The sequence below is a fragment of the Magallana gigas genome, chromosome 9 (assembly GCF_963853765.1).
Source record: "Magallana gigas chromosome 9, xbMagGiga1.1, whole genome shotgun sequence".
Lineage (NCBI taxonomy): Eukaryota > Metazoa > Mollusca > Bivalvia > Ostreida > Ostreidae > Magallana > Magallana gigas.
Window position 1 is genome coordinate 49956549 of NC_088861.1, and position 27714 is coordinate 49984262.

The 27714-nt window shown below is 32.7% G+C and overlaps 2 protein-coding genes across 6 annotated transcripts in view; one reads left to right on the top strand and one right to left on the bottom strand.

Moving 5' to 3' along the window:
- The window catches only part of LOC117691114 (uncharacterized), a 139913-nt gene that overhangs the window by 54523 nt on the left and 57676 nt on the right, over positions 1 to 27714 (bottom strand). The window lies entirely within an intron of this gene.
- The window catches only part of LOC136269659 (uncharacterized), a 28598-nt gene continuing 6147 nt past the window's right edge, over positions 5264 to 27714 (top strand). For 2 of the 5 annotated variants that reach the window (XM_066071106.1, XM_066071110.1), the window contains exons 1-14: positions 5264 to 5895; positions 5992 to 6297; positions 7926 to 8192; positions 8707 to 9009; positions 9103 to 9387; positions 9559 to 9852; positions 10750 to 10815; positions 11050 to 11169; positions 11253 to 11465; positions 11600 to 11893; positions 24601 to 24762; positions 25113 to 25274; positions 26722 to 26904; positions 27262 to 27444. In XM_066071106.1, coding sequence (XP_065927178.1) covers positions 5289 to 5895; positions 5992 to 6297; positions 7926 to 8192; positions 8707 to 9009; positions 9103 to 9387; positions 9559 to 9852; positions 10750 to 10815; positions 11050 to 11169; positions 11253 to 11465; positions 11600 to 11893; positions 24601 to 24762; positions 25113 to 25274; positions 26722 to 26904; positions 27262 to 27444 — 3445 coding nt within the window. In that variant the 5' untranslated portion in view covers positions 5264 to 5288. The remainder of the gene's footprint in view (positions 5896 to 5991; positions 6298 to 7925; positions 8193 to 8706; positions 9010 to 9102; positions 9388 to 9558; positions 9853 to 10749; positions 10816 to 11049; positions 11170 to 11252; positions 11466 to 11599; positions 11894 to 24600; positions 24763 to 25112; positions 25275 to 26721; positions 26905 to 27261; positions 27445 to 27714) is intronic. The other 3 variants (XM_066071107.1, XM_066071109.1, XM_066071108.1) reach the window with 3 other exon arrangements.

Here is a 27714-nt window from a genome sequence, read left to right on the forward strand (position 1 = left end):
AACGTATGTCATTTACAGAAACATACATAAGGAGACCAGAGTTCAGTTCATGTCCTAAATCATTGAAATGATTATTTTGCTTATCTATTGGGAGACCAGATGTCATCTTATCTCATTTTACAAGATAGGTATTCAGCCATAGAGGGGAGACCTTAGGTCACCTGAAGTAAAACTATGCACAAGGAGACCAGAGGTCACCTTAGGTCCTTATCAATAAAATTTTTTAATACAAAACGGTCAACTAATGTCATTAACAAGATAAATATCCCTAGAAGCCATCCACTAAAAGAGAACTAAAGGTCACCTTTGGAAATCGTTGTCTGTCGTTATAAGTTTGTTAATAAATAACGGAGAGCAGAGGTCACCTAATGTCACTTCACAAGATGTAGATTCAAAGAAGTCATCTACTGTAGGGACAGAAGGAATCACATTTAGTTAAATATCAATAGGGAGCCCTAAGGTCCCCTAATGTCCTAAATTAATGTAGCAATAATTTTGTTTATCAATAGGAGATCAGCGGTCCCCTAATGTCATTAAACAAGATTCATACTCGCTAGATGTCATCCATTTGTTAGAATAGGGGTTACCTTAAATGGAATTTCAATAAGGAGATGAGAGGTCCCATTATGTCCTAAATCGATGTAATAATTTTGTTTATAAATACGAACACCAGATGTCACTTTCCTTTCCAAGATAGACATTTACAAGAAGTCATTCACTGTAGAGAGACCAAGGGGTCATTATCAGAGGAATATCTTGAAGGAAATTAGAGGCCTTAGCTTCTAAAAAGGTTTAGTTATAATTTAAATATCAATACGTGAACCAGAGTTGAGCCTATGTCATTTTACAAGATGGAGATTCCCAACAAGCCATCCACTGTAGAAAACCCAAAAGTCACCTTTGGTAATCAATCTATGTCATTATATTTTTTTTAACTAATAACGGAGACCAGGTGTCACTTACTGTCATTTTACAAGATGGAGATTCAAAAAAGTTATCTAATGTATGGGGACCCAGGGGTCAGCTTAAGTGGAATAACTAAAAGGAGACCAGCGATCACCTAAGGTTATATATTTGTGTAGTTTTTAATAATTCTGTAAATCAATACCGTGATCAGAGACCCCTTAATGTTATTTTACAAGATGAAGAATCATAAAATGTATTGTAGGTAAACCATAGTTCGTTTTAGGTTTTAGATATGTATCAAATTAAGTGAATTATCAATAAGGAGATGAGAGGTCACCTTTAGACTTAAATTATTGTAGTAAATTGTTAATCAATACAAAGACCATATGTCACCTTCTTTTACAAGATGGAGAATTACCATGCAGAATTCATCCACTGTAAAGAGACCAATGTCACTTTAAGTGGGATGTCTATTAGGAGACCAGAGGTCACCTTATATAGCTTCTAAGTCAATGTAATATTTTGAAAATCAATACGGATACCAGAGGTTATCTGATGTCATTTTACAAGACGAAAATCATGTACCATATATAAAGTGTTTTTTAGGAAAACATAATTATCAGAGGGAACAGGTTTCACATAAAGATGTTTATGAATACGAAAACTAGAGTTCACCATATATCATACATCATTGTGAAGACCAGGGATTGCATAATTTGTAAGGAAGAAGCAGGTTAAAAATGTGGTGTGTGAAAAATTATAACCCTAATCTCCTGAAAACAAAAGTTCAGAGTTTGATTTTATTAATAAGTAAAAACGGTACACATTTCGATCACATTTATTCCTTATTTTTTGTCGTCAAAGGATGTTGGGGTGGGGGGAGTGAAGGGGTGATGATTTGCTCGTCTTAATTCATTTCTCAGATGCAAATGCAGTTCACAATAGTTCCGTATGTACTATTTTTATTTTTGCAAATAGTTTGTTTTTAATTTGAAAATGAAAATGAAAAGCCAGGGACGTGGTAGGTGGAGCGGGGGAGCGAAGTGGTGAACTAAAACCCTCATGCACCACCTGTAGACAGGGGAACACATACTCAGTAACAATAATAAAGAGACCAGATGTTAGCTAGAGTATTAAGTTTATAAGGTTGCCTTTGTTGTATGATGTATCTTTATTTAGAACACAAATTTGATGTCATTCCTTTGTTCCAGCAGTCTACTATTTTACCTGTGCAATTCGATATTAGTGAGCTTCTTAAAATAACACTGTTACTCGTGGTTACAGTACTGATATCCTTCAAAATCAGACTGTCTCAGGTAAATCAACAATGAAATTCAATAGCTGTGATTTAGGTACGATATAAAGGGCCTCAAAAATGTCAGATATTTTTATACACAAAACTGGCATGTATCCATTACGGAGACAAGAGGTCACCTTATGTAATTTTTTATCAAATAATTTTACCATTATATTAAAATATCAGTAAAAAGTCTAGGATGGAGGGGGGGGGGGGAGAGACTACAACTTCTACAGGCTACAACTACGTACACAGAGTAAAAGGTCAACTACCTTGATATTTTAATGAGGAGGATTTTTGTTTCATTAATAACGTCACCTATTACTTAGATATCCTTAGGGAGACCACAGGTCACCTAATGTCTATATAACGTGTATCATACATCTTTAAAAAAAGTAAATGTTGAATTCTTTATCCTCTATAGTGTATTTCCAATCCTCAGAGGATTATTCTTTTAAAAAAATACATTTTCTGTTTGTTGTATAACATTTCTAAAGGCTAAGTTGTGGTTCGAGTTACCCTATTTTCACTTTGCGGTTGTAATGCACTACGTTTTGTTGCGGATTGCACAGATTTGGTAGTTGTAAATGAGCAGGTGACCTGGTAGCCTAGTTGAGCGTACGTTTTATCCTTGATTTGCAGGTAAAAATTACAATATTGGCCGGGTGGGAATTGAAATTTTAACTTCGATTCAGGAGCTTCCTGAAATTATATATAAGATATTAGAAATAGTATTCCTCCGTTTCCGGCTTTATTTCGAATTCACCTAATGTTGTTTCGAACCAATCAGAATTTCTCAGGCTTTTCGGGAGTGGTCGGAAAACAATATTTGTTGGTACAAAATGGAGTCGCTCCTGTTTCATTTCGGGTTCAGGTTAGACGAAAACGGATGTCACCTTTGTTGTAAATTTAGATTATAACTGTTGGAAATAATGACATCTAGCCTCAACAGACCATAGGCTACCCTAGTTTATTTCAGCAATTATGAAAAGGTGGGTTATAGACATTAACATAATACTTTTCCTATAGTCGAAAAGGCTAGAGAAATTGAGCCATTGATCGATCAGTTGACTATCTGTGAAAGTTTATCATAATGTGGTTAAAAGAAAATACGTTTATATGGACAATGAAAATATGTATATATGGTGGATGTATGTTTAAAATATAATAGAAAAAAAATCTACTTTCGTTTTTGAAATAGATCAGCATTTAAGCCACGGCCTTTTCGGCCATCTTTAATATTGTTTTTTTTAGCTGAAAGTTTTAGTGCGCTTTTCTGATAAAAAGAAAACCGTTGTCTGCTGTCGTCGTTTGTGTTATATTTGACTAGTAAACTTAAAATTTGTTGGTACTTTAAAAAAAAATCTTTTTTCTTACAATTTTGGGCAATAAATGCTGAAAGTTGTGTAAAAGCATTTCAGGTAGTGTTAATTCATACTTGTTTAAACCATGATCTTTGGAGTAAGAGTGGGGCCACAATGGGGGTCGAATTTTTCCATAGGAATATATCGAGAAAATTTTGTGAAAATCTTCTCAAAATCCATTTTGCTATTATTATATCTCTACTTATTTTTCACTATATAAGAGTGATTCGATATATTTCGCTGTTTCTCTGAGAAATCATTTTGCTAGAAAGTCTATAACTTATTTGAAAGCACTATTACATGTAGGTAGTGAAGATTACATTTTTTCAAATCATGTTCTCTGGGGGAAAGATAGGGCTACAATAGGGGAAGGGGGTGGGGTTAAATTTTTAAAAGAGGAATAATAGAGAAAAATCTTCTTCTCAATAACAAGTTGGCCAGAAAATCTGTAATTTTGTAGAGACATCATCAGGTTATGTAGATTGAATTTTGTTTAAACCATGGTCCCTGGAGGTTGGATAAAGCCACAATGGGGGCATAAATTTCGACATAGGCACATATGGGAACATCTTTAAAAATCTTTTAAAAAACTTTTAGGGCAGAAAAACTCAAATGTGTGTGGAAACATCCTCATGTAGTGTAGATTCACGTATGTTCAAATCATGGTCCCAGGGGGTACTACGGGTGGGAACACAACGGGGGTGGGAATGAATTTTTACATTGGAATTTACAGAAAAATCAAATTTGTTTTAATACAATGAGGGAGTATGGGGTGGATTTTTTTTACGTTGGAATGAATAGAGAAAAAATATTTTAAAAATTATTCTTCAAAACTAAAACATCTTAAGAAGCTCAATGTTTTACTTAAAAATATGTCGGAAAGTTTTGAAAAATCTTTAGAAACAAGATGTACTTGATAAGGTTGTCTTGATATTTTTTATTTGATACTCTAAAGACAGTCTTTTCTGATCAGTCATGGCTATTTTTGTTCCGGTGAGCAATGTGTGTCCTTGGCCTCTTGATTTTTAAATGTTATCGGTTTGCCGTACAAGGGTTGTTCAAAAATTATTGAGACAACACAAATATATCCCTTTCTAACTGACGAATGTGGTGAAAATTGGCATAAACATTGAAGAAACCTCAACTAATTATCGAGCAAAGTAATATAAAAATTTTTTTTAAATATTTTGTTAGTGAAGGTACTTAACCTTGTCGTTGGTTGGAGTACCTGGCACTAGCCTAAACTCGGAGATTGTTTTCCGTTCTATTGTAAACATGTTTAAGAAAAACATGTATATGAGCAAGGAAACGCGTTAAATGAGTTTATGGTTGCTCCAGATCACTGGATGTAGACAAGTTTGTGAGCTTACCAGGAATGATCTTGTGATTTCAACGCCTACAACATTTTCACGTCAATAAACGGAATCATGGTTTACTTTGTGAAATTTCTAAAGTTGATCTTCTTTTTCGAGGGAGTTAAAGTAAATGTCTCAATAATTTCTGAAAAAAACTCGTATTTTTATCTTAGTCTGTTGAAATTTATTTCTTTATTGATAAAAGTCCACATAGTCTTAAACAAATACATGCTTTACATAAAGTGGTGCATAACAGTTTATATATAATCTTGTAATTCTGTTTTCTAAATATAGAAAGAAAGGGATATTTATTGTTCAGTTTTGTTTTATAGATGATAAAAAGCTGCACATACAAATAACCAAAGAATGGCTTCAAAAACCCTTTCGAAATTTCAGCAAAACTTCATTTGGATATCGATAGCTTGTGTGGATTTTATTAAGCTGCCTTTAAAAGACATTTTATCTAATCAGATAAAACCTGCAGATCTTTATCAGAGAATTAAATCTTCACCAAAGAATGGAAAAGGTTACCTCAGGAACGAACAACTAAATATATGTTCCATCCTACCACCTGGCCAACCAGACTACAACGACTTCGATGTGACTTTGCTGTACACTTTAATAAGAAATCTTTGTTGTACATCACTTACACCGACACTAGGATGGGGTAAGGTTCCAGATTCCTCACACACCCAGATAGGGGATGACATCGAGCGTCTCAGATTGATGAGAAATAAGTTTGCGCATGCCAACTCCGCGGGGATTCCTGACGCCGAGTTTCAAGCTCTTTGGAACGATTTAAAATCTGTTATTCAGAGAATTCAAACACTTATGAACTCAGTGGGAAGCAATGTTAATTATGAACGAAAGCTGGCGGATATAGAAAGAACTGATTTTGGGTTCGGAGATCTTCAAAAATATAAGTTATTTTTGGAAGCAACGTTGAACCAATTAAAAGAAGAAAGAATAAATTGTAAGTATATGGACTACAAATAAAAAAAGTGAAGCTCAATGCCTAATTGTTTCACTTAGTAGCATTGCTTAAAGGTTTGTTGAATCTTTGTTACAGATGAACCAGAAATTTCAATAAAGGGCTCAAATATAGTAGTATGGGGAGAGAAAACATGTTTTGAGGCAGATTTGAAACAAAAAGAAGCATCTCATTGGTCAATCAGCTGGCAGAGAGTAAGAGGAAGTGTCACAAATCAGATTGACATCAGTAAAGAAAAGTACCGGGGAAGTACTAGAACCCAGCTTGTCATTCATTCTGTGTGTAAAGACGACGAGGGAGAATACCAAGCAGTCCTCGCCAGAGAATCAAATGGAAACAAACGAAAAATAGAGAGCAATGCTATTTTTCTACACGTCGTGGGGGGTATTCTTTTTTATCATGAATATTTTTATAAAAAAGAAAATTGAAGAATCGATTTGAAATATTTTTAATTTTTAGGTCACCTGAGTCGCGCGGGCGACCTGTTGCTATCTTTTTTTGTTCGTCGCCGTCCGTCGGTCGTAAACTTTTGACCTTCTTTAGCTTCTTCTCTGAAACCAATTTCAGCCAATATATATAGTATATAGCATTTGTGGGTGATAGGGAGTAAAAATTGTGAAATTCATGGCCCCCGCCTCCATGAGGCCTGAGGGATGGGCAAAAACCATTAAAACCTTTGTAAACTTATTATTTTCTATACTTCTGGCCATCAAGCAGTCAAACTGATCGCATGATTGTAATAAGCATTAAGCTCTTTACAGGGGTTTAGGGCTAGGGTGGCGCTCTAAAGATGATATATTGAAAATGCATTATTTTATATAAAAAAAATCTTCTCTCCTCTGCTCCTGGGTATTTAGCTAATGAAATAAGTACATAGTTATAATGAGGAAAATGCCTTTTTCAAAATTGTGAATATTATCGCCCCTGGGTCTGGGGTTCTGGGGTTAGGGTGGGGCTTTAATGATTACATATTGAAAATGAATGCTCCTGTGAATTAAGCAGATGAAAAAGTTCATAATAATGAGGAAGAATGCCTCTTCCAAAATTGTAAATTTTATAACCCCTCGGTCAGGGGGTTTTGTCTTAGGGTGGGGCTCTAATGATTTTATAGTTAAAAAGCATTAATTCTTTGGAAATCTCCTTTCTTCCCCTGTGTCAGGGATTCTGGTGTTAGGGCAGGGATTTAATAATTATATATGGTAGGGTGGTGTAATTTCGACTGATTATTATTTTTTTGTGCACGTAAGATTTGTTCAATTATGTCACATTATGTTCTGCTACAATTCTTAATATTGTTTTTAGAATTCGGAAAGTTTATCGGATTTAACTATCCAAGAATAATGATTTCATTAGCCCTGTTATTATAATGTACATGAATATACATTGCAAAAGCCACACTTCAGTTACTCAGGTGACCGATAAGACCTATGGGCCTCTTGTTTTAAAACCTTTCTATGTATAATAAAAACATGTATTGTCTCATATGTATACAAAAAAGCACCCCCCCCCCATCCAAAAAAACCCCATATATATCTCATACGATCATAGAATGGTTATATGGTTAATAATATTGCCTTTATTTTTTGACAATATAAGATAAGTAAAACTGTAAAAGTGCGTATAATATCGAACAATTTAATACGTAGATGGAAGAGCCTGTTCATGATTGACGTTCGGCACTTCAACATATTTGTTTTTATTGTTTATCGATTATAAACATACCTCAAACATACATCAAATAAGATACAATTTTTGAATTTATCATTTTCTATGAAAACACAGTTTTTTCCGCTAGGAAATGTCGTTAAAACACTCAAATAATGTTCATTTAATCGTGCATTTATAACTATGATTAGTTTAAGCTATAACAGTATATTGATATGTTTATGCAGTGTTTATTCTTTGGTCTAGCGACTGCAACATTTCTTTCTTCAAGCCAAAATTAAAGATGTTTTCTTCTTTCATTCCCATAAAACTGTAAAACGATAAGCGATAAGTATATTTTATTGTAGTACGACCAGTGTTCGAGGTTTGGGAACTTACGACAGAGATGGAAAGCATCACCATTCATTATAAAGTAAAGAATAATGTACCTCGTGAGTGCGATATAAAGTGGATGAAGAACGGAGAGGGACTGAACTTCAAAACCCAGAAATACGTTGGAGGGCGTTTATCAGACAGCTTTTTAAGGATTACGTCACCAAATGAAACAGACAAGGGAACATACTCCTGTACATTGACAAATGCTGTAGGATGTACCTCAAAAGATGTGACATTTGGTAATTAATTATTAATGCTCAGATTTGAGAGGAAAGGGTTATATATTTAAAATAATAATTGGCATTGTAAAAAGTCCTATATGATTGTAGTGTTCATTTCTCCTATCTTATAGATAATTGTTAAACAATTGCCGAATTTCAACAAGAAGCAAACATATAATATACCAGTATATCCACACTCTAAAACGTTAACATGTATAGGTCATAAGATCAGCATTAATTTTGTTTTACACTTGAGGTATTAAGCATATATAAAAATCGCAAATGTACTTAAGTGTTTAGTTTAATATCCTCAACGTGGAAACTGCGTTTGAAATTAAATTCAATATGTGTTCTTTTGTAAAACATTTGTTTAACGTCATACTTTTCAATGTTTAGTTATATTTGTAAAATGTATGATATAAAATACAAACTTTTGGATATTTTTCCAGTTTAATTTGTATTCGCTATTTAACAAATGAAATGAAAGTTGCAAAAGAAAATTGTGAATATTCGACAATTTATTTTTCCCCAGACATCCCTAAAGCTACAATTTCAACAGAATCGAATGTCTACCTTGGATCTACAACACAAATTAGGTCCGAAGTTTTATCAACCCCATCAATAAGTAAATATGAATGGAAAAAGAGTGTTGATGGTAATGCGTTTCAATGCATCGTCATCAATGAACGAAATTATCACGGATCTGGCAATTTAATGAACCCGTTACTAGTAATAAAAGACACGACTTTTGACGACATTCTTTATTATCGACTTTTGGTGGAGAATTTCATTGGAGTTTGTGTCAGTAACACGGTCTACCTAAACGTCACAGGAAGTATGTTTTCACTTATTATGTAATCCTTTATATTTTAATTCATTTTTCTTGCATATGGCTTAATTTCGTCTACACAATATTATTTTCTTGTAGATCCCCCAAACATAACATGCAGTCATGAAACATGTTTCGAAAGTCGATCAGTAAAATTGATTGCCAAAGTTTATCTTTATGATAAGTGTCATGCAATTCAGAAAGTGGTATGGACAGTAAATGATGAAGAAATAGACCAACGCGGATTGGGTAGAAAATTCTCAGAAGTGAGCGTCGATTCTCCATGTTTAACCATCCACAATATCAATTGTTGTGATGCGGGATCGTACAAAATTACAGCTACTAACGCCGTGGGGTCGACTACTTGTGATGCCATTGTATTAAGTAAACCCATTATATACTCAGTTAATTTGTCTAGATGAATAAATGGGAAATATATGAATTATAGTAATACCTTTTCTGACAGACATATTATTACGTAATACCTTTCCCGGAAAAATACAGTCACAAAAAACCTTTCTGCTTACAAATAAAAGAACCATTTTATTTTAACAGATATTCCTGAGGTTATTTTTGCTAACTTTGACGAGAAGGATGATGGTACACAGTGGGTCACAGTGACAATTAAATCGATCCCAGAGCCTATCCTTGTTCAGTGGAGAAAAAGAGAAAAAAACAGTAACAGGTTTCAACCGATTAATGTCAATGCTGAGGAATTTAAGGGATCTTCATGTTCATTTCCTCACCCTGTGCTGGTCATTAAACAAAGAGAACAATTACAATTAGAAAACTCTACCTTCCAAATAAAGATACAAAATTTCATCGGTACCTGTAAAAAGACAATACAAGGTATATGAAATGTAATGATTTTACTTCCGGATTGAAATGTATTATGTGTTTAACCAATCATATGCCTCCATTTCTGACCAATCAGTGATAATCAGTATACCCAATAGAAATGATGCATGATTAGACCAATCAGTGAGAACTTGCAGGGTATATATACAGCCACCCTATCATTCTTAGTCAGTCTTTTGCCGGTGAACGACTCGAACGGTCTTCTGGTGAATCTCTTCGGTTAGAGTTCTACAGAACAGGGATTTGAGCTGTGTCGGAAAGCAACAGAATTGTTAGCTAGACCACTCAGTTCTTAACCCTGCTTCTGTAACTTGTGTCTTAGTGACTTGATAGTGTCTTTGTGACTTCGATTGTGTCTTGGTGACTTTCGACTGACCGTGTATTGGTGAATTGATAGTGGTTGTGTAGCACAGTGGTAGCAAACAGAATTGTTTGTTTAAATCCACAGTCTACGGATAGTTGATCATAGGTTAATTTTGTATTTTGATTCTGGTTAGTTGTTCTACAATCACATAGCCGGGCCCTAGGCCCTAGGAAAATCTTATTACTGCGTGTTCTATTGGCAGTTGAAGGCTTTGTTACATTTGTTGATTCTTACTTGATTCTTAGGAAGAAAACCTAAGCGAACTCACGAATTATAAAATGATTTTTTTTTATTTGTAACTTAAAAAACCGTTACAGAAGTATATTTCATTTTTATACGCAAGGAAACGCAAACAGTAAAGTCCCACTGGTATCGTGTTTTTATAAAGGGTATTTTAGTGGAACATGATGCATATAGATAAAAATAATATCAAAATTTGCAGAGATAAACCGTAATACAATGAAGCAACACATTTTATAAAACTTTTATACTTATTTGTTCATTTTAAAGTGTTTTTGTTTCAGATTTATCGAACCTTATACCTTGTACAATGAAATCGGAGATGGTCTTATCAGATGAAATAAATGACGGTGAGATTGTAATGACATAAAGTTTAATCAAACAACAGAAGTCTGCAAATTGCATAGGAAAATAATTTTCAGGAAGGCAATTATAGTCGATTTGTAGTCGATTAGATGTTCTAATATTTTTGTAGCATGTTATATCAGAAAACAATATTAGAATTTGTTTTAATGTAATTAATTATATGAAACATATGTCTACAACATAATGTGTTTTGTATTTTAATGTGTTTATCTATAAAGGTAGCCTGAACGAGACCTATAATGACGAGGTAGCCGGAATAAAATTCGCTATTCTTTTTAACGACTTAGCAGACCACTTTCCGGAAGAAAAATTTCAAAAATTAAAAGACCTTATTCAAAGTAATGTATCCAGATTTGCTTGCTGTTAAATGAATTTCTGTAGGAAAAAATCGTTATCATCATTCTTGTCTTGTTTAATTTAGGTTCAAAGAAAGTTAAGAACATTAAATCCTTGAATGAAGCGAGATCTGCAAGAGATTGTATTAGGATTCTTGATTCTGAAAACCTGTTTACCAAGTCTGATGTGACGTTTGTGCAGTTTTTACTTAGAATGACAGAGTGTAAAGACCTCGAAAACAAATGTGTAGAATATGCGAAAGGACAGAGAGCATTAGGGTTTTACGAGAAACAACCGGGTACACTTTATCCTACCATTTTGTCTAATTTGTTCTATGTTATATAGAACTCAATTTTTCTTAAAAATTTATACCAAAAGTTTGATCTTTAAATACTCTGTATTGTTTTGAAAAATGTGTATATTGATTTTCAGAGGACGGGTTCAAACATGTTTATTTTCACGTGACGGGAGATTTATCAAACTTCAATAAGGAAAAGAAAAGAAATATTATAGAAACTGTTGCTGCTATGGTGGGATGCAAAACAGACCGAGTTTCTTTGAATGGATATCGCCGCTCAGAGAGTTTTATAGCAATTGTATCGATAGAGGTAATCTACGTTGGGAAACTGGTGGCAATAAACAAGCAGGATAGATACAGATTTGTTCGCCTGGACATTGACTACTTCACTGTTGACTTTGTAAAAGTGATCCTAAAAATCTCACAAGGTAAATGATGTATCTTTTTTCAGCTGTGAATAATTTTTGATAAAATATTTGTGACGTGATATTTCATTGGCTAAATCAAATAAGTTGAACGTATTATCTTTTTAAATGACGTCACAATCGCTCTAAAAAACGATCAATCAACATGATTGGTGAAAGACAATCGAATACTTGTATAACCGGTAAAGAACAAGGGACGTTATTAGCCGTATTTGGCCGCAAAATTTATCATATTTTCAACGTCTTAGTTTTGGTTTTTGATGTGGTGCATTGTACTAAGTTCGATACTGGCTAAATTCTACAGGCACTAAAATGACGTAATTTTTCATTATGACGTCACTAGTGTACGCTAAACATGGAATGATCTCCAAAAATCGTTATAATATATAGAAATATGAATAATCTTTGCTGAAATTAAAACCTTTCACATGCATTAACCACTTTTATATTGAACATACTTATTTTCTGTATCATAATAAATTCATGTACTGAGAATGGTGACGGTTAATAACTGTGAACAATGTGAAGTTTAGCAAAAAGGATTAGAAAATTGCACATTTTAACAACGTAATTCAAACAACGCGATCCGACACGGACAGTTACTCGGCGTAACACCCGGTTTTTACCGGTGAAAGAGGGTTTATCTTATAAAAATCTAAAATAATTTTTTGTATACGTAAGAGAAACCAAAAGTAAAAAAGAAATAGAAATTGCAACCGAAAAATAAATAAATTGATAAATAAATCAATAGAAAATCACAGCACACACACTATTTAGATGTAAACGATTATATAAAATTTTTACAGTGGATTTTTGTTGAGATCATAACAGAAAATAATCGCTAACATATTGAAAGGATTGATCAAAGCAGTAATAATTTCCTCTTTAAGTAAACAGTTTATGTTTTAAGTCCATTTGTATCCGTCATATATGATCGAAGTAGTTTAATCAATCATAAAACCAGAACAGACGTTAGACATATTGTCATATTGTCTTTGTCTTCCTTGATCTTTTCTTACTTTCGACTAGTAGCGATGGTCGGCCAATTAAATAGACAAGTTCGAAATTGCTGAATATTCACCTGTAACTTCGTGGGCATTGCTTCAATTTATCGAGGAAAAGGGTTCTGCGCCTGACCGCCGCTTATATATTAACCGATAGCCGGTAAATGTTAAACCTAATCCGTATCCGATTGATCGCCAGTGCATCAGCCGATGTGTCAAAATCGCCCAAAGACCAGTTGACCCTCGATCGTCAGTCGGCCGACATTTAAGAAAATCCAAATGCCGAAATGTAGATCGACCTAGCAACGACAGACATAAGAACTGTCTTCCGAAGGTCGGAAGATGATCGAGAATTGCTCGATGGACTACTAGTATTGAACGACTGGTTTAACTGAAGAAATCGGTCACTGACGCAGAAAAAAAAATGTAACTTGGCCCGACGGACACAACATTGGTCGGCCGACGAAAAATGAATACGACATCGTCCAAGACAACGGCTGATGAACTGCCGACTGTCACCCGATTAATCCCATTTTTACCCCCGCCCCCGAAAAAAGTCCGCCGTTGCTCGTTTTTTGGAAATGTGTCCAGGGTTTTACTCTATTCAGCGATATCAAATCTAAAATATTAATGAAAACAATTATACCTTCTCGATATGAACAATATATGCAGTTAATTTCAACTTATATTTTCTTTCTATAAAACATTTTTATATTTACTAACTATCTATTTTTTTCCTATAAAACATGCACATGTTTCATACACCGGTATATTAAAGGAATAAGGAATCATTCTTTGAGTATTATGAGGTGATAATTTAGGTCGGGCGTGATCAAATCCAATAAAGCACGAAGGGCTTTATGATAGATTTGATCACGCCCCGACCGAAATTATCACCTCATAATATTCAAAGAATGATATCTTATTACTTATATTTATATGATTTTAGCAATTGTACGATTAATTATTTGAATATAAATAATCAAACCCCACTTGCGTCCAAATTATACGTCATTTGAATTTATTGGACTGTACAGTACAAAATCGATACGTAGTGTTATCACAGGCAAAGACACAAAAAATATTCATTTTTTTAGCGCGCAGAATTAGTGAATCAGTAGATAATGTGTCTTTCGTGATCTTGTCTAAAATTTTAGACTTCATCTTTATCAAACCACTTAGAAACCTTTTGTTTATAGGCTATCATTTGTTCCAAGAAACGAGAGAGAGAGAGAGAGAGAGAGAGAGAGAGAGAGAGAGAATGTGTGATAGACAAAACTTTACGTACATTTAATTGCAAATCACTTATATATAAGCTATTTATTTAATCTAGTTGTCATATATTAAATCCTTTAATCGATAAAATAATGCACAATAGCATATGATGATGAAAATCAACCAAACAGTTTCAGAGTCCACGTGCTATATATATACTTAGCCCGTTAGCGGCATCACTTGCTCCTTCCGCGAATCGACAACAAAAACGTGTCGTTCCTTTGTTTTTCAAGTCCGAAGATAATAGAAGTATGATCAGCAATATCTTAGTCTTACATTGTTTGTTATGTTTGATATGATTCTTACACTGCGAGTGTGAAGTTTAATTTTTATATATTTTATACGTTGAACAGAAATAAACTCTCTCTCTCTCTCTCTCTCTCTCTCTCTCTCTCTCTCTCTCTCTCTGAATGTATGTTTGTGCATACTAACAGTGATGGAACTACTAAAGTCTTATTTGAATAAATCACGGTTTGAAAACGATCTCCACACAATGACTAACAGTTTGTAAACGATCTATGACCAGGTTTATAGGTTTTATCTATACAAAGCACACGTAATTAGTTTAAAAAGAAAGTGCATTGACCTGTGCTCGTCCTTAATACTTGCTAGAAGTTAAAATATATTATTCATCTGTTTAATTAATCAGTTTTCTTGTACATGTATATTATTGTACCGGTGTTATATAGTGCCTTTTCCCCCTAGCCATCTTTCCCCCCGGAAAAATGGCTATATAGCAGTTCTTCCCCCCGGAAAATGGCTATATAGCAGTTTTCCCCCCAGGGAAAGCTGACTATATAGTGGGCTTTCCCCCTTTTTATAGCCAGATTATCCCCACGGAAAACCTACTATATAGTGGATTTTCCCCCTTTTTTTACATTCCGGCCATGTATATGGTGGACCATTCGTGGCAATAATTTGCAATAATTGATATGATATTAATTTCTCATAAAAAAGGATAATTATCGCATTTATTAATACATAGAATAAAATAGTATTTCATGGTTTTTTAACCCCAAATATGAACTAAGGCACGCGCCTCCATAACATTCATGTGTCATCATCGTTTATTTCACCTGTTTTTACACCTTTTTGGAACACCTTTTACACGGATTTCGGAATACCTCGAATCTTTTTCATCTAATCGATGCTTATCTACAGGTTCGACTTCGACGTTAAGAACACGTAAAAACACATTTGAGTAAAAATGCGCTGGTTTGGAGCTTTAATTTTCCAATGTAGTACCATCTCTGCATAAGCTTCTCCGAGGGAACTAACTGTACAATCTTGACTTAATTTTGTAGAGGAAGGGAATAAAAAGTGGAAATGTATTACTCCCTTCGTCCAAAAGGCTATCAATTTTAAATTAATACCGTTCGAATTGACGATCTTTAAAACAATTATATATTTATTCTTCTAAATATCAAACGGAAGACAGGGTACAATGATATGATGAGAACTGAAATAATTTAGTTTTATTTTGATTGATGGGGCTCTAAATCATGGGTAAGGGGTATTTTAATTGATTATATATTAAAAGCATGTGAAAAGTTAGTGTTTACAATTTTGTTTTAAAGTTACGCATATTCATATTTTAAGCACATTTTTTACGAAACGCGAGATTTTATGACATGTAAACATTTTGTTTCCAAAAGTGAAATGTCTTCACAACCAGAACAATGTCGGAATCTTTGCTGGTTACTTTGGAAAATGTGAAATGGAGCCTGAACTAACCTTATGTATATATTTACACTCACTATTTGCTAATTTTCCACTTTAAAGTTTGCAACGTGATTTGTAAACATACAATTTTGAAAACGATGCCATATAAATCAAGATATACGATTCACTTACCTAAACATCGTATATTACTATTTGTTTCATATTTTTGCAATAAAGATTTACTTGTCTACCATATTATTTCTTCGAACAATGAAACAAGGGTAATTAAAAAAACACCCAAACCTCCAAAAAACGAACACATCTATTGTGATGAGCTGACTTACTTTTTTTTTAAATATAAGCTTGGTCTTCTAATCAACTAACAAGTTAAAAAAGTCGTATACATGTATGCGCTTAGGTTGGTTATTTATTTTTGATTTTCGGTTGCTCCTTTTATGAATAAAAGTTTATTGATTTATTTATCTAGTTATTTATCATATCATTAGTCATCTTATGAATTGATTAGATGTTTTGAAGAATAATGAATTTACCTGCGTACCTTTTTAAAAAAATGTGTTCGTAAACTTTGGACTATATATGATATGGGCGCCTTAGATGGCCCCCTAAAATGAACATCGTCGTATTACTTCAATTCTTTTTTTTTCTTTGTACAGATATATATGTGATGTTTAAACATAATGTTCATTTTGATTCAAGTGCTCACATTAAAGATATATGACATCGTAAAGACAACCTTTTCCCGCCATTTTTGCACTTTTAGCATAAAACAGCTTGTTTTCAAGCAGTTTTCCTTTCAGAAAACATAGAGCGCATGCTTGAACAAACAAAATATTTTAATCAGAGAGATATATATATAGCCAAGACTAATAAGTAACAAAAAATATCTTTGTTCAAGCATGCGCTCTATATTTCCCATTCGTAAACGGAGAAGAAAAATATCAATTTTTGACTGATTTTGATTGAATTGTAGTAATAGCGTTACTTCTGACGTCATATACTGCAAGTGAGTGCAAATAAATCAAATGAATAGGTAAAAAATATATTTTAAATCAACTCTTCTAAAAAATAACATAACATTTACTGTACCCGAAACACTTTAAAAAATTGCGAATTATGGGGGCCAAATTTAAATCATATTATCTATAGTTCTTAAAAAAGAAAAGCAAAATCGTAATTTTCAATCATTTTGATAAGGAAATATATGAGCGATTGTGTATTTTTAAATGATGTTTTTACTTTTAAATGACCGTAAAAATATGTTCATGTAGTCATCTTTAGTTTTTGAGATATGGGGCCCTAAAAAATACATTTTCTTTATAATTGGATTTCAAACATCGGGCTCGAAAACAACAAAGGCCCCTACCCTGCATGGGGGCTAAAATTTTCAGTGTCATCTACTAGTGGTATAACACTATCATTGTGAAAATATGGTTAAGTGGTCATCTCTAGAATATGAGATTCGGATCCCCACTTATAGAACACTATTCAATCATTGAAATGGGGTTTTAAACATCGGGCCCTGAAACATCAATGGCCCCTACCCTGAGGGCTGAAATTTTCAGAGTCATCTACAAGTGGTAAACCACTGCCACTATGAAAATATGGTGATATGGTCATCTCTAGTTTATGAGACATTGGACCCTTAAGAATAAGCACTATAATAATTATAATAGGATTTTAGAAATCGGGCTCTGAAACATTGGAAACACAATTTCTTTAAAACAGAGGTTTAGCCTTGATGAAATTTTCAAAAACAGACAGACAGTCTGATAGATTTATCAAAAAATTCTTAAAACATTCTCGCTTAGTACAATTTCAGAACACAGAATTATGCATTTAAGTGTATAACTTGTAAAACCAAGTATTTTTTTTCAATTAATTACCTAAATTAAGTTTTATGTGTAATTCCATTACACACATGTTCAATTTTCAGCATAGTCTATAAAAATAATAAATCGGCAAAACGAAACTTAGCCTTTATAGATGAATGCAGTTGTACATGTATGCAACCTGGGAGTGTAGAAACATTAATTTTAATCCTTACTGGATTTCCATCAATATTTTTTATAAAATCTGAACCAAAAACGTGAGGGAGAAACCCTACTATGGGGGAAAAGCTACTATATAGTAGCTTTTCCCCCCAGGGGGAAAGGCTACTATATAGTAGGTTTTCCGGGGGGAGAAGCTACTATGGGGGAAAAACTGCTATACAACACCGGTTGGTAAATGGTTTTCATTGTGAAATTCACGCATTTATAAAGTTGCTATACTCTGTCCCGAGTTTTTGCTTCCACCACTTTTTGCTTGATATTTCAATAATAGTAAATACCTTTGTGCTCAAACTACGTTCATCCACTAATATAAAAAATGTCAAGATTATCTGTTTTGAAACGCCCCCTCTACCGCTTCAGGTTTCAATACACATCCCGAAATTGAAAGTCTACGGAGATTTTGCATTGCAACAGCCATTAATAAGCCCGGATGATAACGTTAGAAAATTGCGCGATGTATTCCGAGTGTATTCCGAATGGAGAAAAGATGTAAACATTCCCCATTATAAATCTCCGTAAGGAATCAGTTTTCGTTCCTGTGAATTTTTCTGAGTGGAAAGGGATAATTGTTCAATGAAGATATCTTGGATATATTCCCTTTTAACGATTTCAACTGTATTTCTTTCACAGGTATGTGTAATTTTATTAAAAATCATCAAAAAGTGATGGAAGCAATAACTTGGGACAGACTATAAATTGTTCTATCCACGCGCGTCGATTGTCTTAAATTACGTGTAGTTATTTGTGTATTAGAAAAAAATCAAGAAACTAACAAAGTATAAGTAAGATATTAAACAATAAAATGCTTTCTATGGTGATTCATGCGGTAAATGAATGTGGCGACATTGCAGAAAAAATTACATTACCCGCGTTCTTTTTCTCTGCATTGATCGCTAATTTATTGTTTATATTTACATCTTTGTATCAACAAATTAATAAATTGGTTGAAAAAAGTCAAAAAAATTAACAAAATTATTATTACGTACATCAGTACGTTAGGTATAAGAAATCGTCTACTATTGGAATTTGATTCTGACATCATCATGATTATTTCGTGTAGTCCGGGATTTTTCTTAGGTTGCTGAAGGTTTCGACCGATCGATAAACTGGTAAGAACTGGATCGTTTATATTTCAGTTCTGTCAATTTCAACAGAGCTATGAATGTACAATCCATTTTCGTAGTAAAATAGAGGGAATCATACTTGGTGGATGTGAATAATATATTCATTTACCTCTACTGGCTTTCGAGTATTTCTCTGCAGTACGGATTCCCTAACTATGTCGGGTTAGTTAATACGAAATTCTTATTCTAAACAAAGGGAATGGAAAGTTATGAAATAAATACTAATACCAAAAAAAAAAAAATTCAAAAAAATGTTTGGTTGTGTTAAAATCCAGTTAAGCCTGTCCGTCATGTTTATGACGCCGCGTTAAGGTATCCGATGTACAATTGAGCCAGAGAGCTCGGGATTTTCCGGGATGAGCTCGGTAGATTTCGGAGCTTGAAATAAATTTTCAAAAAGTCGCACTATTTTTGATTTGACATAATAAACGATAAAGAATAAACAATTGATGCATAAAGTCAAGAAATATTTTTTTTCTTAATTTTAAAACGAGTTATTTTAACTTTTTCACCGTTACGCTGATTGTGATGTTGTAGCAGCTTTACGTTATTTGCCGTTGTATGACGTTATTTTTTTCCCGCGGCGCTTTGGCAATAACATGAAGAAAAAAATCCTAATTTATAGAGTAAAAGTTGCAGTGCACAAGTCACGTATTTCGTCGAAAAATACTGAGTAGGTCGTTTAATCATTGATTTCGTAGATATTGTGACTGTGCACAACTTGAATTGGGGTAGTCTGTTAATCGTATGGCCCTATTCAATTTGTTCAATTTTTTGTATACCTAATTTCATATAACGGCGTATTTGCTACTAACTATTTTTAATAAGTACCATGCATACGGATTTCGAGGTTAAAATACTTGTACACGTTTATTGTAATTATTGTGTTAAAACATCTCCTTGTTATTTTCCGTAAATCAAGTTAACAAGAGTCAAATAATGAAATTTCTAATCATTGATTTATTTTTTCATCGGGATTCCAAACAATTTTCTTCTCTCGCATTTCATATTACATGTATGTGCATGAACGGTATATTTTTACTCTTTTTCAAAATCGCTGGATTTTATATCATTCAAATAATACTATTAGATACTGATTCTGACTGCTTTAAAGTCAATTCGTTTCATTTTGCTGTTTACATAAAAGAGGCGCGTCACCATGCAATGAAATCAAATACTCGAAATTTGATTGACAGGTCCAGCCAGATAGCCGATGTCCAATGCATGTTATGTGTGGTATTTCGTACACAATCTTATCGTGTAAAAAATGCATGTTTATTACAACATCACAGCGTCATTTATGGTTGATTCATATTTTGTTATAACTGTGTAAAGCATGTTGATGTATTGTGCATTCCACAATTGTACCGATACGGAAACATCGTAGTAAGATTTTATCGACAGTCTCGAGCTCCATTTTAAAACTAACTTAATTATTTTGTTAAAAAAGGATACAATTTTGAGTAAAAGATAATACAATATATATTGGTTTCTTCGAGTAAAAGGTTTGGAATGAATTCTAATAAAACATTTCACACGGTTCTTGCACGCTTTGCTCATAACGCTTTACACACCTGATGGGACACGCAATTCACGACTTCGTTGTATTAGTAACAATATTTTTTGTGCAAACATTTTGCTGAATGAAAAAAAACTGAACAATTTAGATTTTTAATTCTAAAATACAATTTCTCAATCGTAAAGGAATAGAAAACAGGAAAATTACCAGGTAACGGGAATATGCGTTGGATTATGAATGCGACGGCTGACGTTGGGGGGGGGGGGGGAGTTAAAAATCGCGCGAGTCGTCATGGTCATTGTCAAAAAAGATTTGCAAAAAAAAAAAGATATTGATAAAGGTAATCAATTTATTTAAAAACTGTATTTTATTAAAATATGTTGGCAATTTTTATTTGATAAATATTATTATATTATTAATGATTACACATGTTTTCGTCAAAGAAAAGTAGTATTTTACCATGCGTGATTTGCAGAGCTAGAGTTACTTCCCCATTGTGATTTGGCGGGAAAAACATATATTTTTAGAAACTACATATCCTTACCTATGAAACGAGTACATTGAATATATACCTTACCAGGCATCATTTTTTGGTCAATTGTACATCGGATACCTTAAAGGCTTCGTAAAATGTGGACGTTTCGTTTTAAAAAGGCGCCGTGTTTAACGTAAAATGTATCATACTTACACTAAAGTTATATGGATAAATCATATACCATTGAGTTTTGTTTATTCTTGGCTTTAGAAAATGGTAGGTATAATTCGATTTTAAAACACGGCATTTTTTGGCCAATAACGTCCCTTGTTCTTTCGGATGCTATAATTAAGAAATAAAGTACGAATTTTCGTGAATGTTGCAGAATAACCTCCGAGGTCGAGAAATGTTGTTTATAAAAGCCGAGGCGCTAGCCGACAATCAATCAACATGATCGGTAAAAGACAATCGAATAACTGTATAACCGGTAAATTTCGAATGCTATGATTAAGAAATAAAGTACGAGTTTTCGTGAATGTTGCAGATAACCTCCGAGGTCGAGAAATGTTGTTTTGAAATATAAAAGCCGATGCGTTAGCCAAGGCTTTTATAAATATTTCAAAACAACATTTCGGAGCCGAATTTTTCGCGATCACTTTTACATTGCAAATTATTCATTATTAATTTATTATTCATTACATATATGGTTTTGTTTGCTATAACCAACTTTTAAATAGCTAAAATAACTGACAAAATTACACATTTTCCCCATTTTCGCAAATTTTGTGACACGCAAAAAAACGGATATTCGGTAGAACGAAAATATTCAATAGCTCAAAAAAAATTTCGAGTATAAACTGGTTTGGAACTCTTAATGTTTTTAAGTGGATATGATCGAAATGTTATTTGATTTTGGACTTTTAGATTATATAAAACAAAACAAAATTAAAAAACCAGTACAGTATTTTAATAATTCAAAAAAGTAAATATCCAAAATTTAATCACAATTCGATTATATTCACTGCAAACGTTTTCGCTATTCCTGGTTCTTCAGACAGTTATGTACAAATGTAAAAGTACAGGAATGGCGAAAACGTTTGCAGTGATTATGAACTTTTCCTTGCTCTTCCTCTCCGCGTCATCAATAACCACTACTTTCATGTCTTTTCATATAAGACCATTGATATTATATCCCTAATTTTTAGCTCACCAAAACGAAGTTAGGGGGAGCTTATGCTATACCCCCGGCGTCGGTGCCGGCTTCGGCGTTCGGACCTGGTTAACGTTTTTGTTGCATGTCATGTATCTAAGTTACACTTGTCCTATCTTCACCAAAATTGCATGGGTGATTCATCTGGACCAACTTGTTGACTTGAAAGACTTGGATACTGAATCTGAATCCTGAAATTCAGATGCTGGAGGAGGTTAAGGTTTTTGGACCAGGTTAAAGTCTTTTGTGCTGGTGCCCTTTGATAGCAATATCTAAGTTACTACTGGTCCTATAATGTCACCAAACTTGCATGGATGGTGAGTCTTTTGATACTGATGCACTAGACAGGCATGAATGTTGAATTTGAGCCATGGGTTTCGGATGCTAGAGAAGGTTAAAGTTATTTAGAGCTGGTTAAACATTTTAGAGCAGATGCCCTCTGATGATTATATCTTTGTTACTACTGGTCCTAATGTCACCAAACTTACATGGATGGTGTGTCTTGAAATACTGATTAACCTGACAAGCTTGCATGCTGAATCTGTGCCATAGGTTTCGGATGAGGTTAAGGATTTTAGACCTGGTTAAAGTTTTTGAAACAGGTGCCCTCTAATAATGATATCTTAGTTATTACTTTCCTAATCTCACCATACTTGCATGGATGGTGCGTCTTATAATACTGATGCACCTGACAGGCTTGATTGCCGAATCTTAGCCATAGGCTTCGGATGCTGGATAAAGTTAAGTTTTTTGGAACAGGTCTTATGTTTAATAGATAATAGTACCATTTCAAACTTGCATGGTTGATTAAACTATAATATGAATGAATCGCAGACGAAGCTTAAGATGCAGAGCTTGAACTCCATTATATAGGATGCTAAACAATTTATCTTTATTATTACTGGTCCTAACTTTACCAAACTTGATGGATGCAGGTGTGTCGTATGATACTGATGCACATGACAGACGTGGATGCTAAATTCGAGCCATAGGTTTCGGATGCTGGATGGAGTAAAGGTTTTAAGAGCTAGTTAAAGTTTTTGAAACAGGTGCCCTCTGATGATGATATCTTAGTTATTACTTACCTTAACTTCACCAAACTTGCATGGATGTTGCGTCTTATGATACTGGTGCACCTGACAGGCTAAAATGCTGAACCTGGGCCATAAGTTTCGGATGCTGGATAAGGTTAAGTTTTTTGGAACATGTGATATGTTTAAAAGATAATAACTTGCATAGTTGATTTTACTAGAATAAAAATGAAACGCAGAGGTAGCTCAGATGCAAAGCCTGATCTCCATTATCAAACATGCTAAAAAAATCTCCTACCTCATTCAAACCTGCTTGATAGATGGGTGTTTTTTTTTTTTGGGGGGGGGGGGGGTAAATGATATTACATGATTCCTATGATATAGTATTGTTTGATATGGTACACTAATGTTTAATATGATACAGTATGATACCATATGTCAAATTGTAAAACGTTATGATACGATATGATATTTAAAGAAAAAAATTGAATATTTTATGATGTGATATTGTATTTTGCTGTTGTTATGTACTGTATGGTACAATATTGTATAACATGAAATTGTATTTCCATTATAATATAATATCGTATCATGCGATGTTGTATAATATGGTATTGGTTTATATGATATATTATTTTATGATATTGTATAATGTAATATTTACTATATTACATGATATTGTACATGATACAATATCATATTATGAATCAATTATACTACAGTATTATACGATACAATACCATACTTTGATATTCAATATGATATCATAATGTACAATTTTGTGATGTATTATGTGATATTATATTGTAATATAAAACACTATATTGTATCATATATTATGTATTATGATATTGTATTATGTGATCAAATACAATAATGTATAACACAATACAATATCATATCATTTATTACTATAATGCATCTCATCATTGTTTATTACGGTATTTTATTGTATTGTATGCTATATATTGTAAGTATGATAGGATGCAATATTGTTTTTTACATCATTAATTTTATAAACATTGTATCTTATAATACCATATGAAATGAACATATGATAATCACACAATTAATAGATGATACACGATATTGTCTCAAAACAGTATCCATGAATAACCAAGATCATAAAGTATGATTTTCATATAACATGATAAAGGTGGTATCATAAAGGTGATACCTCATAAAGGTGATGCCTCGTCTCGGTAATCTTTTTAATTTGTGATTACCTATGATTTTAACATAAAATCATACTTTAGAAAAAAAACATTGAAAATACATATTTAATCTATAATACTGTTTTGTTTTATAAGGTAACTTTAACAGATTTTTTTTTTTTAGAAAGTCAACGTGTTGATTATCATGAACACGTTCAAAAGACAAAACAACACAGAATTATACCACCCCGTAAAAGTGTCTTTCTACCATCTACAGTTAGAGTTGATACATCTACTAGATTTTTGCATAAAATGAAAGATGAAGAGTCTGTGGAAACAAGTTTAAGTAAGACTTTTATTTTACTGACTAAAACACTGAAAATTTAGTAATAAAATTGATATTCTTGGTATCTTCTACTAAGTACAATTTATAGTTTTATATATTATTTTGCAAATAACAAACTTTACTTTGTTTATTACGGTATTTTATTGTATTATATGATATTATATTGAAAGTATGATAGGATGCAATATTGTTTTTTATAGCATTAATTTTATAAACATTGTATCTTATAATACCGTATGAAATGTTTTTTAAACATAAAATCATACTCTAGAAAAGATACATTGAAATACATATTTAATCCATAATACTGTTTTGTTTTATAAGGTAACTTAAACAGAATTTTTTTTCAGAAAGTCAACGTGTTGATTATCATGAACACGTTCAAAAGACAAAACAACACAGAATTATACCACCCCGTAAAAGTGTCTTTCTACCATCCAAATCTATAGTTGATACATCAACTAAATTTTTTCATAAAATGGAAGATGAAGAGTTTATGGAAACAAGTTTACGTAAGACTCTTGCTCTACTAACTATAACATTGAAAAGTCAGTAATTAAATTGATATTCTGGGTATCTTCTACTAAGTAGAATTTAGAGTTTTATATATTATTTGCAAATAACAAACTTTACTTTCAAAATACTTTTTGAGAGTTGATTTTAATCAACTCTCCTATGCACTTACTCTGACAAACCGAAAGTGAAACAGTGTTTGGACCAAAGCACAAATCATCGCCGCTGACAAGAATTAGTTCTTGATAATAATTGATAAATTTGAAATAATGTATATATGCTAAAGCATTGTTTTTCAAGGAAACATATTTATAAATACCTTAAAAATAGTCAGATTTTAAATGGTACGAACAATTTATATATTTTTGTAGTTGTATGTATTCTTACGCCAGAGTTCAATATAGTCTCGTTCAACTCGACACTCGGCTGTCTCCGTAAATCTCCGACAAGTAGAGAGTCTCTCTTGCTTGTCGGGGATAAACGGCGACAATCGAGCGTTTGGTTAACGAGACGAGGGTTTAAATTTTGCTTGGATCCATAAATATTTCAGAAATATTTCTATCAGTGATACATAGTTTGATTGAATTTATTCTAACTTTAAATATTACTTAACATGATTCATATGGTTTTTTTTTTAAACATTCTTGTGTCGAAAAAGTCCGAAAATTCATATTATAAAAATGTGCGTAATTCAAATACAGATTAGGAACTACCTGTACTTGTCATGCAAAATAACATATCATTGATTTTAGAATAAATAAACATCGATAAAATCAACTCCCGTCAGTTCTTCGGCACTTTGATTATCTATGTATGCAATATAAATATCTTAATAAAAATTGACACAATAGTAAAAAAAAGTTTAAGAGTTTGACATATGCTTTGCTGAAGAAAAAAATGAAATCACCAGTTTTTAAAAAATTACAATAGGCAAATATTAGTCTCCCACCTAAAAAAACATACAACATACAAGTAATGAATACATTGAAAATGCATTCTTTTTTAATATTAGTTAGAGTTGATACATTGACTAGATTTTTGCATAAAATGGAAGATGAAGAGTCTATAGAAACAAGTTTAAGTAAGACTCCTTTTTTACTAACTATAACATTGAAAAGCCAGTAATGAAATCAGTTGATATTCTTGGTATCTCCTACTAAGTACGATTTATAGTTTTATATATTGTTTGCAAATAACAAACTTTAATTTTAAAAAATACTTTTTATCTATGTATGCAATATAAGAAGAATTCAGAAACATAACAGTACTGTTACATCTAATTTTTAAAAGGTTCCAAATGTTGTTAACAAACTGTAGATTTATTTTTTCAGGTATGCAACAACACACATTAATGTTATTTAATTTTTTTTTTTACCTAAAATCACACTTTAGAAAAGATACATTAAAAATACATATTTAATCTATTATACTGTTTTGTTTTATAAGGTGACCTTTACAGAATAACAGAAAGTGAACGTGTTGATTATCATGATCTCGTTCAAGAATCAAAATCACACAGAATAATACCACCCCAAGAAAGTACCTTTGTACCATCCAAGGGTAGATTTGATACATCTACTGGATTTTTGCATAAAATGGAAGATGAAGAGTCTATAGAAACAAGTTTAAGTAAGTCTCCTTTTTTTACTAACTATAACATTGAAAAGCCAGTAATGAAATCAGTTGATATTATTGGTATCTCCTACTAAGTACGATTTATAGTTGTATATATTGTTTGCAAATAACAAACTTTCAAAAAATACTTTTTATCTAAGTATGCAATATAAGAAGAATTCAGAATATAACAGTACTGTTACATTTAATTTCTGAAAGGTTCCAAATATTGTGAACAGACTGTAGATTTATTTTTTCAGGTATGCAACAACACACATTAATGCTATTAAAATCTTTTAACCTAAAATCACACTTTAAAAAAGATACATTAAAAATACATATTTAATCTATTATACTGTTTTGTTTTATAAGGTGACCTTTACAGAATAACAGAAAGTGAATGTGTTGATTATCATGATCTCGTTCAAAAATCAAAATCACACAGAATAATACCACCCTACGAAAGTACCTTTGTACCATCCAAGGGTAGATTTGATACATCTACAGGATTTTTGCATAAAATGGAAGATGAAGAGTCTATAGAAACAAGTTTAAGTAAGTCTCCTTTTTTACTAACTAAAACATTGAAAAGTCAGTAATGAAATCAGTTGATATTCTTGGTATCTCCTACTAAGTACTCCTCCTAAAATTAATGTTTAGCCTTTCTGCCTATTAAGGTCGTTCCAGGAATAAATTTTCGGATGAATGATCAGAATTCACAAATCTTTGGGAAGTGTATCTGTTTTCAGGAAATGGTCTTCTCTCTGCTAAATTTTTTTACCTGTGGTTGATAAAATGTCTTCGTCGGCATTCGAATTTCTTTCA